The sequence below is a fragment of the Pseudophryne corroboree genome, chromosome 1 (assembly GCF_028390025.1).
Source record: "Pseudophryne corroboree isolate aPseCor3 chromosome 1, aPseCor3.hap2, whole genome shotgun sequence".
Classification (NCBI taxonomy): domain Eukaryota; kingdom Metazoa; phylum Chordata; class Amphibia; order Anura; family Myobatrachidae; genus Pseudophryne; species Pseudophryne corroboree.
In genome coordinates this window covers 433,751,202-433,766,115 of record NC_086444.1, presented here as the reverse complement: position 1 = coordinate 433,766,115, position 14,914 = coordinate 433,751,202, and the positions used below count along the sequence as shown (strand labels likewise).

The following is a 14,914-nucleotide window of genomic DNA, read 5'->3' as shown; positions in this document are numbered from 1 at the left end:
AGGAAACACATACACCGACTGGTACACCCAAGGCGTTACCAGCACGTCCACAGCTATTGCCTGCGGATCTCTTGACCTGGCGCAATACCTGTCCAGTTTTTTGTTGAGGCGAGACGCCATCATGTCCACCATTGGTCTTTCCCAACGGGTTACAAGCATGTGGAAAACTTCTGGATGAAGTCCCCACTCTCCCGGGTGAAGGTCGTGTCTGCTGAGGAAGTCTGCTTCCCAGTTGTCCACTCCCGGGATGAATACTGCTGACAGTGCTATCACATGATTCTCCGCCCAGCGAAGAATCCTTGCAGCTTCTGCCATTGCACTCCTGCTTCTTGTGCCGCCCTGTCTGTTTACATGGGCGACTGCCGTGATGTTGTCCGACTGGATCAACACCGGTTTTCCTTGAAGCAGAGGTTCTGCCTGGCTTAGAGCATTGTAGATTGCTCTTAGTTCCAGAATGTTTATGTGAAGAGACGTTTCCAGGCTCGACCACACGCCCTGGAAGTTTCTTCCTTGTGTGACTGCTCCCCAGCCTCTCAGGCTGGCGTCCGTGGTCACCAGGATCCAATCCTGTATGCCGAATCTGCGGCCCACCAATAGATGAGCACTCTGCAACCACCACAGAAGAGATACCCTTGTCCTTGGAGACAGGGTTATCCGCTGGTGCATCTGAAGATGCGACCCTGACCATTTGTCCAGCAGATCCCTCTGGAAAACTCTTGCGTGGAATCTGCCGAATGGAATTGCTTCGTAAGAAGCCACCATTTTTCCCAGGACTCTTGTGCATTGATGTACAGACACCTTTCCTGGTTTTAGGAGGTTCCTGACAAGTTCGGATAACTCCTTGGCTTTTTCCTCCGGGAGAAAAACCTTTTTCTGAACCGTGTCCAGAATCATCCCTAAGAACAGCAGACGTGTTGTCGGAATTAACTGGGATTTTGGAATATTCAGAATCCACCCGTGCTGCTTTAGCACTTCTTGAGACAGTGCTAGTCCCATCTCTAGCTGTTCTCTGGACCTTGCCCTTATTAGGAGATCGTCCAAGTATGGGATAATTAATACGCCTTTTCTTCGAAGAAGAATCATCATCTCGGCCATTACCTTGGTAAAGACCCGAGGTGCCGTGGACAATCCAAACGGCAGCGTCTGAAACTGATAGTGACAGTTCTGTACGACGAACCTGAGGTACCCCTGGTGTGAGGGGTAAATTGGAACGTGGAGATACGCATCCTTGATGTCCAAGGATACCATAAAGTCCCCTTCTTCCAGGTTCGCTATCACCGCTCTGAGTGACTCCATCTTGAACTTGAACTTTTTTATGTACAGGTTCAAGGATTTCAGATTTAGAATAGGTCTTACCGAGCCATCCGGCTTCGGTACTACAAATAGAGTGGAATAATACCCCTTTCCTTGTTGTAAAAGGGGTACCTTGACTATCACCTGCTGAGAGTACAGCTTGTGAATGGCTTCCAAGACCGTCACCCTGTCGGAGGGGGACGTTGGTAAAGCAGACTTCAGGAAACGGCGAGGTGGAGACGTCTCTAGTTCCAACCTGTAACCCTGAGATATTATCTGCAGGATCCAGGGATCCACCTGCGAGTGAGCCCACTGCGCGCTGAAATTCTTGAGACGACCCCCCACCGCCCCCGAGTCCGCTTGAGAAGCCCCAGCGTCATGCTGAGGCTTTTGTAGAAGCGGGGGAGGGCTTCTGTTCCTGGGAAGGAGCTGCCTGTTGCAGTCTCTTCCCCTTTCCTCTGCCTCGTGGCAGATATGAATATCCCTTTGCTCTCTTGTTTTTAAAGGAACGAAAGGGCTGCGGCTGAAAAGTCGGTGTCTTTTTCTGTTGGGGAGTGACTTGAGGTAAAAAGGTGGATTTCCCGGCTGTAGCCGTGGCCACCAAATCCGATAGACCAACACCAAATAACTCCTCCCCTTTATACGGCAAAACTTCCATATGCCGTTTTGAGTCCGCATCACCTGACCACTGTCGCGTCCATAAACTTCTTCTGGCCGAAATGGACATAGCACTTACCCGTGATGCCAGTGTGCAAATATCCCTCTGTGCATCACGCATATAAAGAAACGCATCCTTTATTTGCTCTAAAGACAGTAAAACATTGTCCCTATCCAGGGTATCAATATTTTCAATCAGGGACTCTGACCAAGCTACCCCAGCACTGCACATCCAGGCTGTCGCTATAGCTGGTCGTAGTATAACACCTGTATGTGTGTATATACTTTTTTGGATATTTTCCATCCTCCTATCTGCTGGATCTTTAAGTGCGGCCGTCTCAGGAGAGGGTAACGCCACTTGTTTTGATAAGCGTGTGAGCGCCTTGTCCACCCTAGGAGGTGTTTCCCAGCGCGCCCTAACCTCTGGCGGGAAAGGGTATAAAGCCAATAACTTCTTTGAAATTAGCAGTTTTTTATCGGGGGCAACCCACGCTTCATCACACACCTCATTTAATTCATCTGATTCAGGAAAAACTATAGGTAGTTTTTTCACACCCCACATAATACCCTGTTTTGTGGTACCCGTAGTATCAGCAATATGGAACGCCTCCTTCATTGCCAAAATCATATAACGTGTGGCCCTACTGGAAAATACGGTTGTGTTGACACTATCCCGTAATTCCATAAATAAAGCCATCCATTCTGGTGTCGACTCCCTAGGGGGTGACATCCCCATATTTGGCAATTGCTCCGCCTCCACACCAATATCGTCCTCATACATGTCGACACACACGTACCGACACACAGCAGACACACAGGGAATGCTCTTAAAGAAGACAGGACCCCACTAGCCCTTTGGGGAGACAGAGGGAGAGTTTGCCAGCACATACCAAAAGCGCTATATATGACAGGGATAGCCTTATAATAAGTGCTCCCTATATAGCTGCTTTAATATATATAATTTTGCCACAATTTTGCCCCCCCTCTCTTGTTTTACCCTGTTTCTGTAGTGCAGTGCAGGGGAGAGCCTGGGAGCCTTCCTGACCAGCGGAGCTGTGTGAGGAAAATGGCGCTGTGTGCTGAGGAGATAGGCCCCGCCCCTTTTTCGGCGGGCTCGTCTCCCGCTCTTTAACGGATTCTGGCAGGGGTTAAATATCTCCATATAGCCCCCGGAGGCTATATGTGAGGTATTTTATGCCAAAAAATAGGTTTACATTGCTTCCCAGGGCGCCCCCCCCAGCGCCCTGCACCCTCAGTGACTGCCGTGTGAAGTGTGCTGAGAGCAATGGCGCACAGCTGCAGTGCTGTGCGCTACCTTAAGAAGACTGAGGAGTCTTCTGCCGCCGATTCTGGACCTTCTTCTCTTTTCAGCATCTGCAAGGGGGCCGGCGGCGAGGCTCCGGTGACCATCCAGGCTGTACCTGTGATCGTCCCTCTGGAGCTAATGTCCAGTAGCCAAAGAAGCCAATCCATCCTGCACGCAGGTGAGTTCACTTCTTCTCCCCTAAGTCCCTCGTTGCAGTGATCCTGTTGCCAGCAGGACTCACTGTAAAATAAAAAAACCTAAGCTAAACTTTTCTAAGCAGCTCTTTAGGAGAGCCACCTAGATTGCACCCTTCTCGGACGGGCACAAAAACCTAACTGAGGCTTGGAGGAGGGTCATAGGGGGAGGAGCCAGTACACACCACCTGATCATAAAGCTTTACTTTTTGTGCCCTGTCTCCTGCGGAGCCGCTATTCCCCATGGTCCTTTCAGGAACCCCAGCATCCACTAGGACGATAGAGAAATACAGATGCACATAAAAAAATAAACGTACTAATTAAGTTCAATGTCAATGCTTGTACTCCCCCTCCCTCCTGCTCCACCTGTCATGGGGCAGATTTAACAACAATTGATATTCTAGTTATCACTCATTACTAATCTTAAATGGTGCACCAACCAATCAGCTCCTGTCATGAAACTGCCATTTAAAATTAGTAACGACTGCAAGCAGTAGTGGCTCTATATGTGTGGCTGCAGCGCAGTCCAAAACTCAAAATTGCGGAGTCACATCGACTGCCAGTGAGTCCCGGCTGGTGACGTTTGGCAGCATGTGTTGGGTGGCACCTCCGGAGCAGAACAAAAGAAACAACTTTTAGTGACTTTTTTTTGTATACCCAACGCAACATAACCCCCATTGTGTTTGTCTTGCACCTTAGCTTCATTAGCTATAACATTATAGCAAATAGTAAATGATCCCAAACTACAAGTCAGCATATTGTTTGTATATTGAATGATATTCAAGTTTTCTTAATTTATTAGGTGCTACGGGGACATTTATAACAGTGGAAAATAATATTCTAAATTATAGTAGAAAATTACAGCGATTGGGCTCTATGGGATAAGCAACAGTTGCCTATATTATTTTTTTAAATGTTTACACAAATAGCCAAAAGGGTTTAAACTTTTTATACATTATAGGGGACATTTTTTGCAACTAATGGGATAGGGGACAAGTTTTAAGTATTGACCCACAAACCGGGCACCTCAGGATGACCCACAAATTAGGGACCTCTGTATTAGTAAACGAAAGCCAACTAGTTGCTGTGGATTCCTTTCTGTACCAGTGTGCAACAGATTTCATAATGAGCCCCTGGGTTGTTTTGGGATGGGTGACTCCCTCCCTGTGCTGTATGCTGTGCCGACTGTGCACCAGTACACCGCCTCATGCAGAATGCGTCATAGCATCACGTACTGTAAGAGAGCCAGTCCTCTCCTGAGTCTCCTCTGTGTCCCCAGTGGTTTCTGGTCTGGTCCACTATTGGTCGACATGCATTAGGTCGACATGGTCATTAGGTCAACATAGTCACTAGATCGACATTGCAAAGGTCGACACATGAAAAGGTTGACATGAGTTTTTTTCCATGTTTTTAATTTTTTCAACTTTTTCATACTTTACAATCCATGTGGACTACGATTGGGAGTAGTAACCTGAGCGAGCGAAGCGAGCCATGCGAGGTGACACGGTGCACTAATTGGGGTTCCTGGTCACTGGTGGTCATTCCGAGTTGATCGCAGCCAGCAACTTTTTGCTGCTGCTGCGATCAACTAGTCCACGCCTAAGGGGGAGTGTATTTTAGCTTAGGGCTGCGATCGCTTGTGCAGCCCTGCTAAGCTAAAAAAATTTCAAGCAGTTTCAGAGTAGCCCTGGACATACTTACCCTGTGCGATGATCCCTGCGATGCTGAAGCTGCTTCTGACGTCAGACATCCGCCCTCCGTTGGTCTGGACACGCCTGCGTTTTTCAATCCACTCCATGAAAACGGGCGCCAACGCTGTGGAGACGCCCAGGACCGCCTTCTTCCTGCCAATCTTCTTAGCGGTCCGCTCTGCAACCGTTTTGTTCGCTGGACGCGTCGTAACCTGGCGACCCCTGTCGCCGGGCAATGTCGCGCACGCGCAATGCGACCGCCGTGCATGCGCATTCTGCACCAGTTCGCAACGCAGCGAGAAACCGCTGCGTGCGAACGGGTCGGAATGACCCCCACTGTACGGAGAAAACAACACAATTTAAAAAAACAAAACCTCATGTCGACCTTCCATGTCACCCTAATCACTGTGTCGACCCATTTCAGGTGTCGACCTGGTCACTGTTGACCAATAGTGGTCGACCTAATGACTGTCGACCCAATGATCCACATCCATCTCCAGTCTATATCCGGATGATACTAGAAGGCAAGTAAGTAGTAATTTCAAAAAAAAAAAAATTGCATTACGCACAGCAGGATCCTATTACACAGCACGCATCCTGTCAGCTGAATAATGTTATTATTATGTACTGTACATTCCGACTGATGGCAGACCGGCATTCATGGTTGGCAATAACTGCGGTACACCCTGTGACAGTGTAGGACACACACAGCTCTCGTGTAACTATCCAGCCAGTCCAACGATCAGGAAAATATAAGATGCACCCTGTGCAGCATCTTGCTGGGGAAATCCATCGCCATTGGTCAGTGAGAGACTTGCCTCCAGTGACGTCGTGTCTCCCAAGAGACAGGTTCATACCCATAAAGTGACTCCCTGAGAGGCTGCTGCTGCCACATAGCACCGAGAGCAGGAGAGAGACAGGCAGCATCCCGGGGAGAGACGGCATGGCACACTCCAAGGAGGACAGCAGGTAGTAGCACTGTGTATAATGGCGGGATGAGGGGATAACGATGACAGCCAGAGGATGAGGAGGGAGGGACTCTGTATCAGGGACTGGGCATATGGACCGCATTACAGAATACATACACACATCCTCTCTCGTTCTCTCTCCTGCTCACTATCTCACTCAACATATATATACTGCACAATAATGCACCTTATGTACACACATCATATATATACTGCACAATATACCTTATGTACACACATCATATATATACTGCACAATAATGTACTTCATGTACACACACTATACATATGCACAATTGTACCTTATGTATACACAATATATACTGCACATAATTCGAGGGGAAAGGGCGACATATACTTCATTGTGTATAAGAAATGAACAGATCTAGGGAATAATGACTATATTATGCCTCTCCGTCATCTGTGTGTAATTTCTGTAGCCTTCATTGTCTCTCCCATTGCCTTATGTAGAGTACACACAGCTATCCCATCCCTGGTGATTGTGTAACACAGAACCGGTTATACAGATTGGCATTGCTCCCCCAGGGCATCAGTACTGTAGATATTTCCATGCTGTGTACAACTGCCTACAAAGAGCTAAGTAGAATTTGTGAGTTATTTGTAGCTGGTTTGCCTAATTCTTACCAGAAATGAGGGGTGTCTCATAGGTTAACGTAATACAGGATAACACCCTGCAAGAAAACGAAAGCGATTCATTCTTAACTCTGTGAAGGGTGAGGTCTAGAAGGATAATGGGAAACAGCAGCTATATCTCTAGCTCGCTGCAGATTCCTAGTTTTTTGCCCCGTTCAGAAAATATACCTGTAGAATGCTACATATTGTAGCTTATTTTGTGAAAAGTCTCCTTTAAGAAGTAGGTATGCTGGAACAGGGTATGGAAAGACAAATAGAATAATAGTGTTATATCGGGATCAGATGAGAATTGTGGACCTTATTCAGTAAGGATTGCAGATTCTGCTTTAACCAATACAGGGGATTAGCGCTGATGTTCCCACTTCAATGTATGCATCTCTGATTTCTACCCCCCAGCTCCACCGAACAATCTAACAGGGGCTAATTCAGGAGGTTGGATCATAAATCACGATTCAACCGGAATTATTACGATTGCCTCGCGGGCGCATGCGCAGCGCCCGTCCTGCGCATGCGCCCACACTTTCTGTGGGGGGCGCAGCAAATGCAATCCAGGGCGAAGACGGAGCATTGCGGGGGCGGTGTGGTGTGAATGGGGGAGGTGGAGGCGGCCAAACGGGGGCGTGATTGAGAACATGGCGGCGGGCCTCCTGCTCTGTCAGGAGCCATCTTCAGTTTCTGCTAACATGCTTCTAACGATGCATTCGCAATTTCTGCTTGTTGAACGTGGGAAGGGGGGGAGGGGGCGGTCAGCAGGCTGGGCGGCCTTGCCCAGCAATGGGTGGCCACCAGCAAGCATGCAAAGAACATGCATAGAACTAGGTTGTGGTTTAGTAACCAGGCCCTTTATAAAGGGGTCAGGGGTGTCTCAGGACCACCCACTTTGATTGGCAGGTGGAATAATCTTATTGTATTTTTCATATAAACATACCAAGCACCCAAGTTCAAACATGATACTGACCCCTAGATGAGGGGGTGGGGCCCTCTGGCAGTGGGACCTACTGGGGATTTCCCCTTTACATCTTGTGTGCGTGCGCCATTTTCCCGATTGTCACTGGTGCAGTCAATGGAGGAGGTAAGGTATGCGGCTGTCTGAGGGGTGGTGGGGTACTGCTTAGAGGAGGAGGCCTATTGCACATGGGCCCCCTTGGACATTAATAAGCCCCTATAAAGATTATTTATTTTTCTCTAACGTCCTAAGTGGATGCTGGGGACTCCGTCAGGACCATGGGGAATAGCGGCTCCGCAGGAGACAGGGCACAAAAATAAAGCTTTAGGATTAGGTGGTGTGTACTGGCTCCTCCCCCTATGACCCTCCTCCAAGCCTCAGTTAGGTTTTTGTGCCCGTCCGAGCAGGGTGCAATCTAGGTGGCTCTCCTAAAGAGCTGCTTAGAAAAAGTTTTTAGGTTTTTTATTTTCAGTGAGTCCTGCTGGCAACAGGCTCACTGCATCGAGGGACTTAGGGGAGAGAATTTCAACTCACTTGCGTGCAGGATGGATTGGATTCTTAGGCTACTGGACACCATTAGCTCCAGAGGGAGTCGGAACACAGGTCTCACCCTGGGGTTCGTCCTGGAGCCGCGCCGCCGACCCCCCTTACAGATGCTGAAGATTGAAGGTCCGGAAACAGGCGGCAGAAGGCTCTTCAGTCTTCATGAAGGTAGCGCACAGCACTGCAGCTGTGCGCCATTGTTGTCACACACTTCACACCAAGCGGTCACGGAGGGTGCAGGGCGCTGCTGGGGGCGCCCTGGGCAGCAATATTTAATACCTTTATGGCAAAAGAATACATCACATATAGCCATTGAGGCTATATGTATGTATTTAACCCATGCCAGATATCTAAAACTCCGGGAGAAAAGCCCGCCGAAATAGGGGGCGGGGCTTATTCTCCTCAGCACACAGCGCCATTTTCCTGCTCAGCTCCGCTGTGAGGAAGGCTCCCAGGACTCTCCCCTGCACTGCACTACAGAAACAGGGTAAAACAGAGAGGGGGGGGCATTTTTTGGCGATATTTTGATATATTTAAGCTGCTATAAGGAACAACACTTATATCAGGTTGTTCCCATATATATTATAGCGCTTGGGTGTGTGCTGGCAAACTCTCCCTCTGTCTCCCCAAAGGGCTAGTGGGGTCCTGTCTTCGATAAGAGCATTCCCTGTGTGTCTGCTGTGTGTCGGTACGTGTGTGTCGACATGTATGAGGACGATGTTGGTGTGGAGGCAGAGCAATTGCCGATAATGGTGATGTCACCCCCCAGGGAGTCGACACCGGAATGGATGGCTTTGTTTATGGAATTACGTGATAATGTCAGCACATTACAAAAATCAGTTGACGACATGAGACGGCCGGCAAACCAGTTAGTACCTGCCCAGGCATCTCAGACACCGTCAGGGGCTGTAAAGCGCCCTTTACCTCAGTCGGTCGACACAGACCCAGACACAGACACTGAATCTAGTGTCGACGGTGATGAAACAAACGTATTTTCAAGTAGGGCCACACGTTATATGATCACGGCAATGAAGGAGGCTTTGCATATCTCTGATACTGCAAGTACCACAAAAAGGGGTATTATGTGGGGGGTGAAAAAACTACCTGTAGTTTTTCCTGAATCAGAGGAATTAAATGATGTATGTGATGAAGCGTGGGTTAACCCAGATAGAAAAGTGCTAATTTCAAAAAAGTTATTAGCATTATACCCTTTCCCGCCAGAGGTTAGGGCGCGCTGGGAAACACCCCCTAGGGTGGATAAGGCGCTCACACGCTTATCAAAACAAGTGGCGTTACCGTCTCCTGATACGGCCGCCCTCAGGGATCCAGCTGATAGGAGACTGGAAACTACCCTAAAAAGTATATACACACATACTGGTGTTATACTGCGACCAGCCATCGCCTCAGCCTGGATGTGCAGTGCTGGGGTCGTCTGGTTGGATTCCCTAACTGAAAATATTGATACCCTGGATAGGGACAGTATTTTATTGACTATAGAGCAATTAAAGGATGCTTTCCTTTATATGCGAGATGCTCAGAGAGATATTTGCACTCTGGCATCGAGAGTAAATGCGATGTCCATATCTGCCAGAAGGAGTTTATGGACGCGACAGTGGTCAGGTGATGCGGATTCCAAACGACATATGGAAGTATTGCCGTATAAAGGGGAGGAATTATTTGGCGTCGGTCTATCGGATCTGGTGGCCACGGCAACGGCCGGAAAATCCACCTTTTTACCTCAGACCCCCTCCCAACAGAAAAAGACACCGTCTTTTCAGCCGCAGTCCTTTCGGTCCTATAAGAACAAGCGGACAAAAGGACAGTCATATCTGCCTCGGGGCAGAGGAAGGGGTAAGAGAGGGCAGCAAGCAGCCCCTGCCCAGGAACAGAAGCCCTCTCAGGGTTCTGCAAAGCCCTCAGCATGACGCTGGGGCCTTACAAGCGGACTCAGGAGCGGTGGGGGGTCGACTCAAGAATTTCAGCGCACAGTGGGCTTGCTCACAGGTGGACCCCTGGATCCTGCAGGTAGTATCTCAGGGTTACAGGTTGGAATTCGAGAAGTCTCCCCCTCGCAGGTTCCTAAAGTCTGCTTTGCCAACGTCTCCCTCAGACAGGGCGACGGTATAGGAAGCCATTCACAAGCTGTTTTCTCAGCAGGTGATAGTCAAGGTACCCCTCCTACAACAGGGAAAGGGGTATTACTCCACGCTATTTGTGGTACCGAAGCCGGACGGCTCGGTAAGACCTATTCTAAATCTGAAATCTTTGAACCTGTACATACAAAAATTCAAGTTCAAGATGGAGTCACTCAGAGCAGTGATAGCGAATCTGGAAGAAGGGGACTTTATGGTGTCCCTGGACATAAAGGATGCTTACCTGCATGTCCCAATTTGCCCTTCACATCAAGGGTACCTCAGGTTCGTGGTGCAAAACTGTCATTATCAGTTTCAGACGCTGCCGTTTGGATTGTCCACGGCACCTCGGGTCTTTACCAAGGTAATGGCCGAAATGATGATTCTTCTGCGAAGAAGAGGCGTATTAATTATCCCTTACTTGGACGATCTCCTGATAAGGGCAAGGTCCAGAGAACAGCTGGAGGACGGAGTAGCACTAACCCGACTAGTGCTGCAACAACACGGGTGGATTCTGAATTTTCCAAAATCTCAGTTGACCCCGACGACACGTCTGCTGTTCCTGGGAATGATTCTGGACACGGTTCAGAAAAAGGTGTTTCTTCCGGAGGAGAAAGCCAGGGAGTTATCCGAACTTGTCAGGAACCTCCTAAAACCAGGGAAAGTGTCTGTGCATCAATGCACAAGAGTCCTGGGAAAGATGGTGGCTTCTTACGAAGCGATTCCATTCGGCAGATTCAACGCACGAACTTTTCAGTGGGATCTGCTGGACAAATGGTCCGGATCACATCTGCAGATGCATCAGCGGATAACCTTATCGCCACGGACAAGAGTGTCTCTTCTATGGTGGTTGCAGAGTGCTCATCTGTTAGAGGGCCGCAGATTCGGCATACAGGACTGGGTCCTGGTGACCACGGATGCCAGTCTGAGAGGCTGGGGAGCGGTCACACAGGGAAGAAACTTCCAGGGAGTATGGTCAAGCCTGGAGATGTCTCTTCACATAAATATACTGGAGCTAAGAGCGATTTACAATGCTCTAAGTCTGGCAAAACCCCTGCTTCAGGGTCAGCCGGTGTTGATCCAGTCGGACAACATCACGGCAGTCGCCCACGTAAACAGACAGGGCGGCACAAGAAGCAGGACAGCAATGGCAGAAGCTGCAAGGATTCTTCGCTGGGCGGAAGATCATGTGATAGCACTGTCAGCAGTATTCATTCCGGGAGTGGACAACTGGGAAGCAGACTTCCTCAGCAGACACGATCTACACCCGGGAGAGTGGGGACTTCATCCAGAAGTCTTCCACATGATTGTGAACCGTTGGGAAAAACCAATGGTGGATATGATGGCGTCCCGCCTCAACAAAAAACTGGACAGGTATTGCGCCAGGTCAAGAGACCCTCAGGCAATAGCTGTGGACGCTCTGGTAACACCGTGGGTGTTCCAGTCAGTGTATGTGTTCCCTCCTCTGCCTCTCATACCAAAAGTACTGAGAATTATACGGCAAAAGGGAGTAAGAACGATACTAGTGGCTCCGGATTGGCCAAGAAGAACTTGGTACCCGGAACTTCAAGAGATGCTCACGGAGGATCCGTGGCCTCTACCTCTAAGACGGGACCTGCTTCAGCAGGGACCGTGTCTATTCCAAGACTTACCGCGGCTGCGTTTGACGGCATGGCGGTTGAACGCCGAATTCTAAGGGAAAAAGGCATTCCGGAAGAGGTCATTCCTACACTGGTAAAAGCCAGGAAGGAGGTGACTGCACAACATTATCACCGCATTTGGAGAAAATATGTTGCGTGGTGTGAGGCCAGGAAGGCCCCCACGGATGAATTTCAACTGGGTCGATTCCTACATTTCCTGCAAACAGGATTGTCTATGGGCCTCAAATTGGGGTCCATTAAGGTTCAAATTTCGGCCCTGTCGATTTTCTTCCAGAAAGAATTGGCTTCAGTTCCTGAAGTCCAGACTTTTGTAAAAGGAGTACTACATATACAGCCCCCGGTTGTGCCCCCAGTGGCACCGTGGGATCTTAATGTAGTCTTGGATTTTCTCAAATCCCATTGGTTTGAGCCGCTCAAATCGGTGGAGTTGAAGTATCTTACATGGAAAGTAACCATGCTACTGGCCCTGGCTTCAGCCAGGAGAGTATCAGAATTGGCGGCTTTATCATATAAGAGCCCATATCTGATTTTCCATACGGACAGGGCAGAACTGCGGACGCGTCCTCATTTTCTGCCTAAGGTGGTGTCAGCGTTTCACCTGAACCAGCCTATTGTGGTGCCTGCGGCTACTAACGATTTGGAGGATTCCAAGTTGTTGGACGTGGTCCGGGCATTGAAAATATATATTTCAAGAACGGCGGGAGTCAGAAAGTCTGACTCACTGTTTATATTGTATGCACCCAACAAGATGGGTGCTCCTGCTTCTAAGCAGACGATTGCTCGTTGGATTTGTAGCACAATTCAACTTGCACATTCTGTGGCAGGCTTGCCACAACCTAAATCTGTCAAGGCCCATTCCACAAGGAAAGTGGGCTCATCCTGGGCGGCTGCCCGGGGGGTCTCGGCATTACAACTCTGCCGAGCTGCTACTTGGTCAGGGGCAAACACGTTTGCAAAATTCTACAAATTTGATACCCTGGCTGAGGAGGACCTTGAGTTCTCTCATTCGGTGCTGCAGAGTCATACGCACTCTCCCGCCCGTTTGGGAGCTTTGGTATAATCCCCATGGTCCTGACGGAGTCCCCAGCATCCACTTAGGACGTTAGAGAAAATAAGAATTTACTTACCGATAATTCTATTTCTCGTAGTCCGTAGTGGATGCTGGGCGCCCATCCCAAGTGCGGATTGTCTGCAATACTTGTACATAGTTATTGTTACAAACAAATTCGGGTTGTTATTGTTGTGAGCCGTCTGTTCAGAGGCTCCTACGTTTGTCATACTGTTAACTGGGTTCAGATCACAAGTTATACGGTGTGATTGGTGTGGCTGGTATGAGTCTTACCCGGGATTCAATATCCTTCCTTATTGTGTACGCTCGTCCGGGCACAGTATCCTAACTGAGGCTTGGAGGAGGGTCATAGGGGGAGGAGCCAGTACACACCACCTAATCCTAAAGCTTTATTTTTGTGCCCTGTCTCCTGCGGAGCCGCTATTCCCCATGGTCCTGACGGAGTCCCCAGCATCCACTACGGACTACGAGAAATAGAATTATCGGTAAGTAAATTCTTATTTTAACTCTCTTCAATGGCTTGGAAATGTCAGCTTAATATAAATGGCCACTAGAAGAGCAATAAGCTTCTTATCTGTTTTTAAGTCCATCCTCATTAAACCTGAAGCTGACATTTCTTTTTCTGATGTTACAGCAGAATTCAGTCTGTACACAAGAGAACATGACAGGCTGCAGCTGCAATATGGCCTCCTAGCATTATTATAGGGGGTTTCTACCTTACATTATTAGTATTATTTTTTTATTATTATTCTCTTCCCTGGTCCCAGGGTCAGGGCCTATAAAAGTACAAGTATAGGGGGAAGAAAAAATGTAGATTGGGAAAGTTCCAATTAAACCCACTTGACAGTAGTCAGATATTTATAGTGATTAGTGACATACCTTTCTAGCATCATTCAGTGATGCACGCAGGGGGGATTTTCGAGTACCTGGAAACCCCCTTGATGACCCAAATTTTTTATTTTAGAGACGGAGACAGCAATCGCAGTCGTGGAGCGGCAGCATCAGAGAGCTCCGTAGCTATCTGCATACACAATAGGCTTTATTCAGATTTGTTAGCAAAGTAAGCAACTGGACAAAACCATGATGGATGCAGATGGGACAGATGTACAGGTGAAACTCAGAAAATCAGAATATCGTGCAAAAGTTCATTTATTTCAGTAATTCAACTTAAAAGTTGAAACTAATATATTATATAGACTCATTATATGCAAAGTAAGATATTTCAAGCCTTTATTTGTTGTAATTTTGATGATTGTGGCTTACAGCTTAAGAAAACCCCAAATCCAAAATCCCAGAAAATTAGAATATTACATAAAATCAATAAAAAAGGATTTTAAATACAGAAATGTCGGACCTCTGCAAAGTATAATCATGCATATGTACTTAGTACTTGGTTTGGGACCCTTTTGCATGAATTACTGCCTCAATGCAGCGTGGCATGGATTCTATCAGCCTGTGGTACTGCTGAGGTGTTATGGAAGATCAAGATGCTTCAGTAGCGGCCTTCAGCTCTTCTGCATTGTTCGGTCTCATGTCTCATCTTTCTCTTGGCAATGCCCCTTAGATTCTCTATGGGGTTCAGGTCAGGCGAGTGTGGGGGAGCTTCACAAGGAGTGGACTGAGGCTGGAGTTAGTGCATCAAGAGCCCCCACACACAGACGGATCCTGGACATGGGCTTCAAATGTTGTATTTCTCTTGTCAAGCTGCTCCTGAACAACAAACATCGTCAGAAGCGTCTTACCTGGGCTAAAGAAAAAAAGAACTGGTCTTTTGCTCAGTGATCCAAAGTCCTCTTTTCT

General features: G+C 48.2%; 1 protein-coding gene across 1 annotated transcript in view; it reads left to right on the top strand.

The window, feature by feature from the left end:
* Positions 1-5,987: 5,987 nt before the first annotated feature.
* PNP (purine nucleoside phosphorylase) overlaps positions 5,988-14,914 on the top strand; it is a 135,182-nt gene continuing 126,255 nt past the window's right edge. The window contains exon 1 of the mRNA XM_063913486.1: positions 5,988-6,110. Within this exon, the coding sequence (XP_063769556.1) occupies positions 6,085-6,110 (26 nt within the window). The 5' untranslated portion in view covers positions 5,988-6,084. The remainder of the gene's footprint in view (positions 6,111-14,914) is intronic.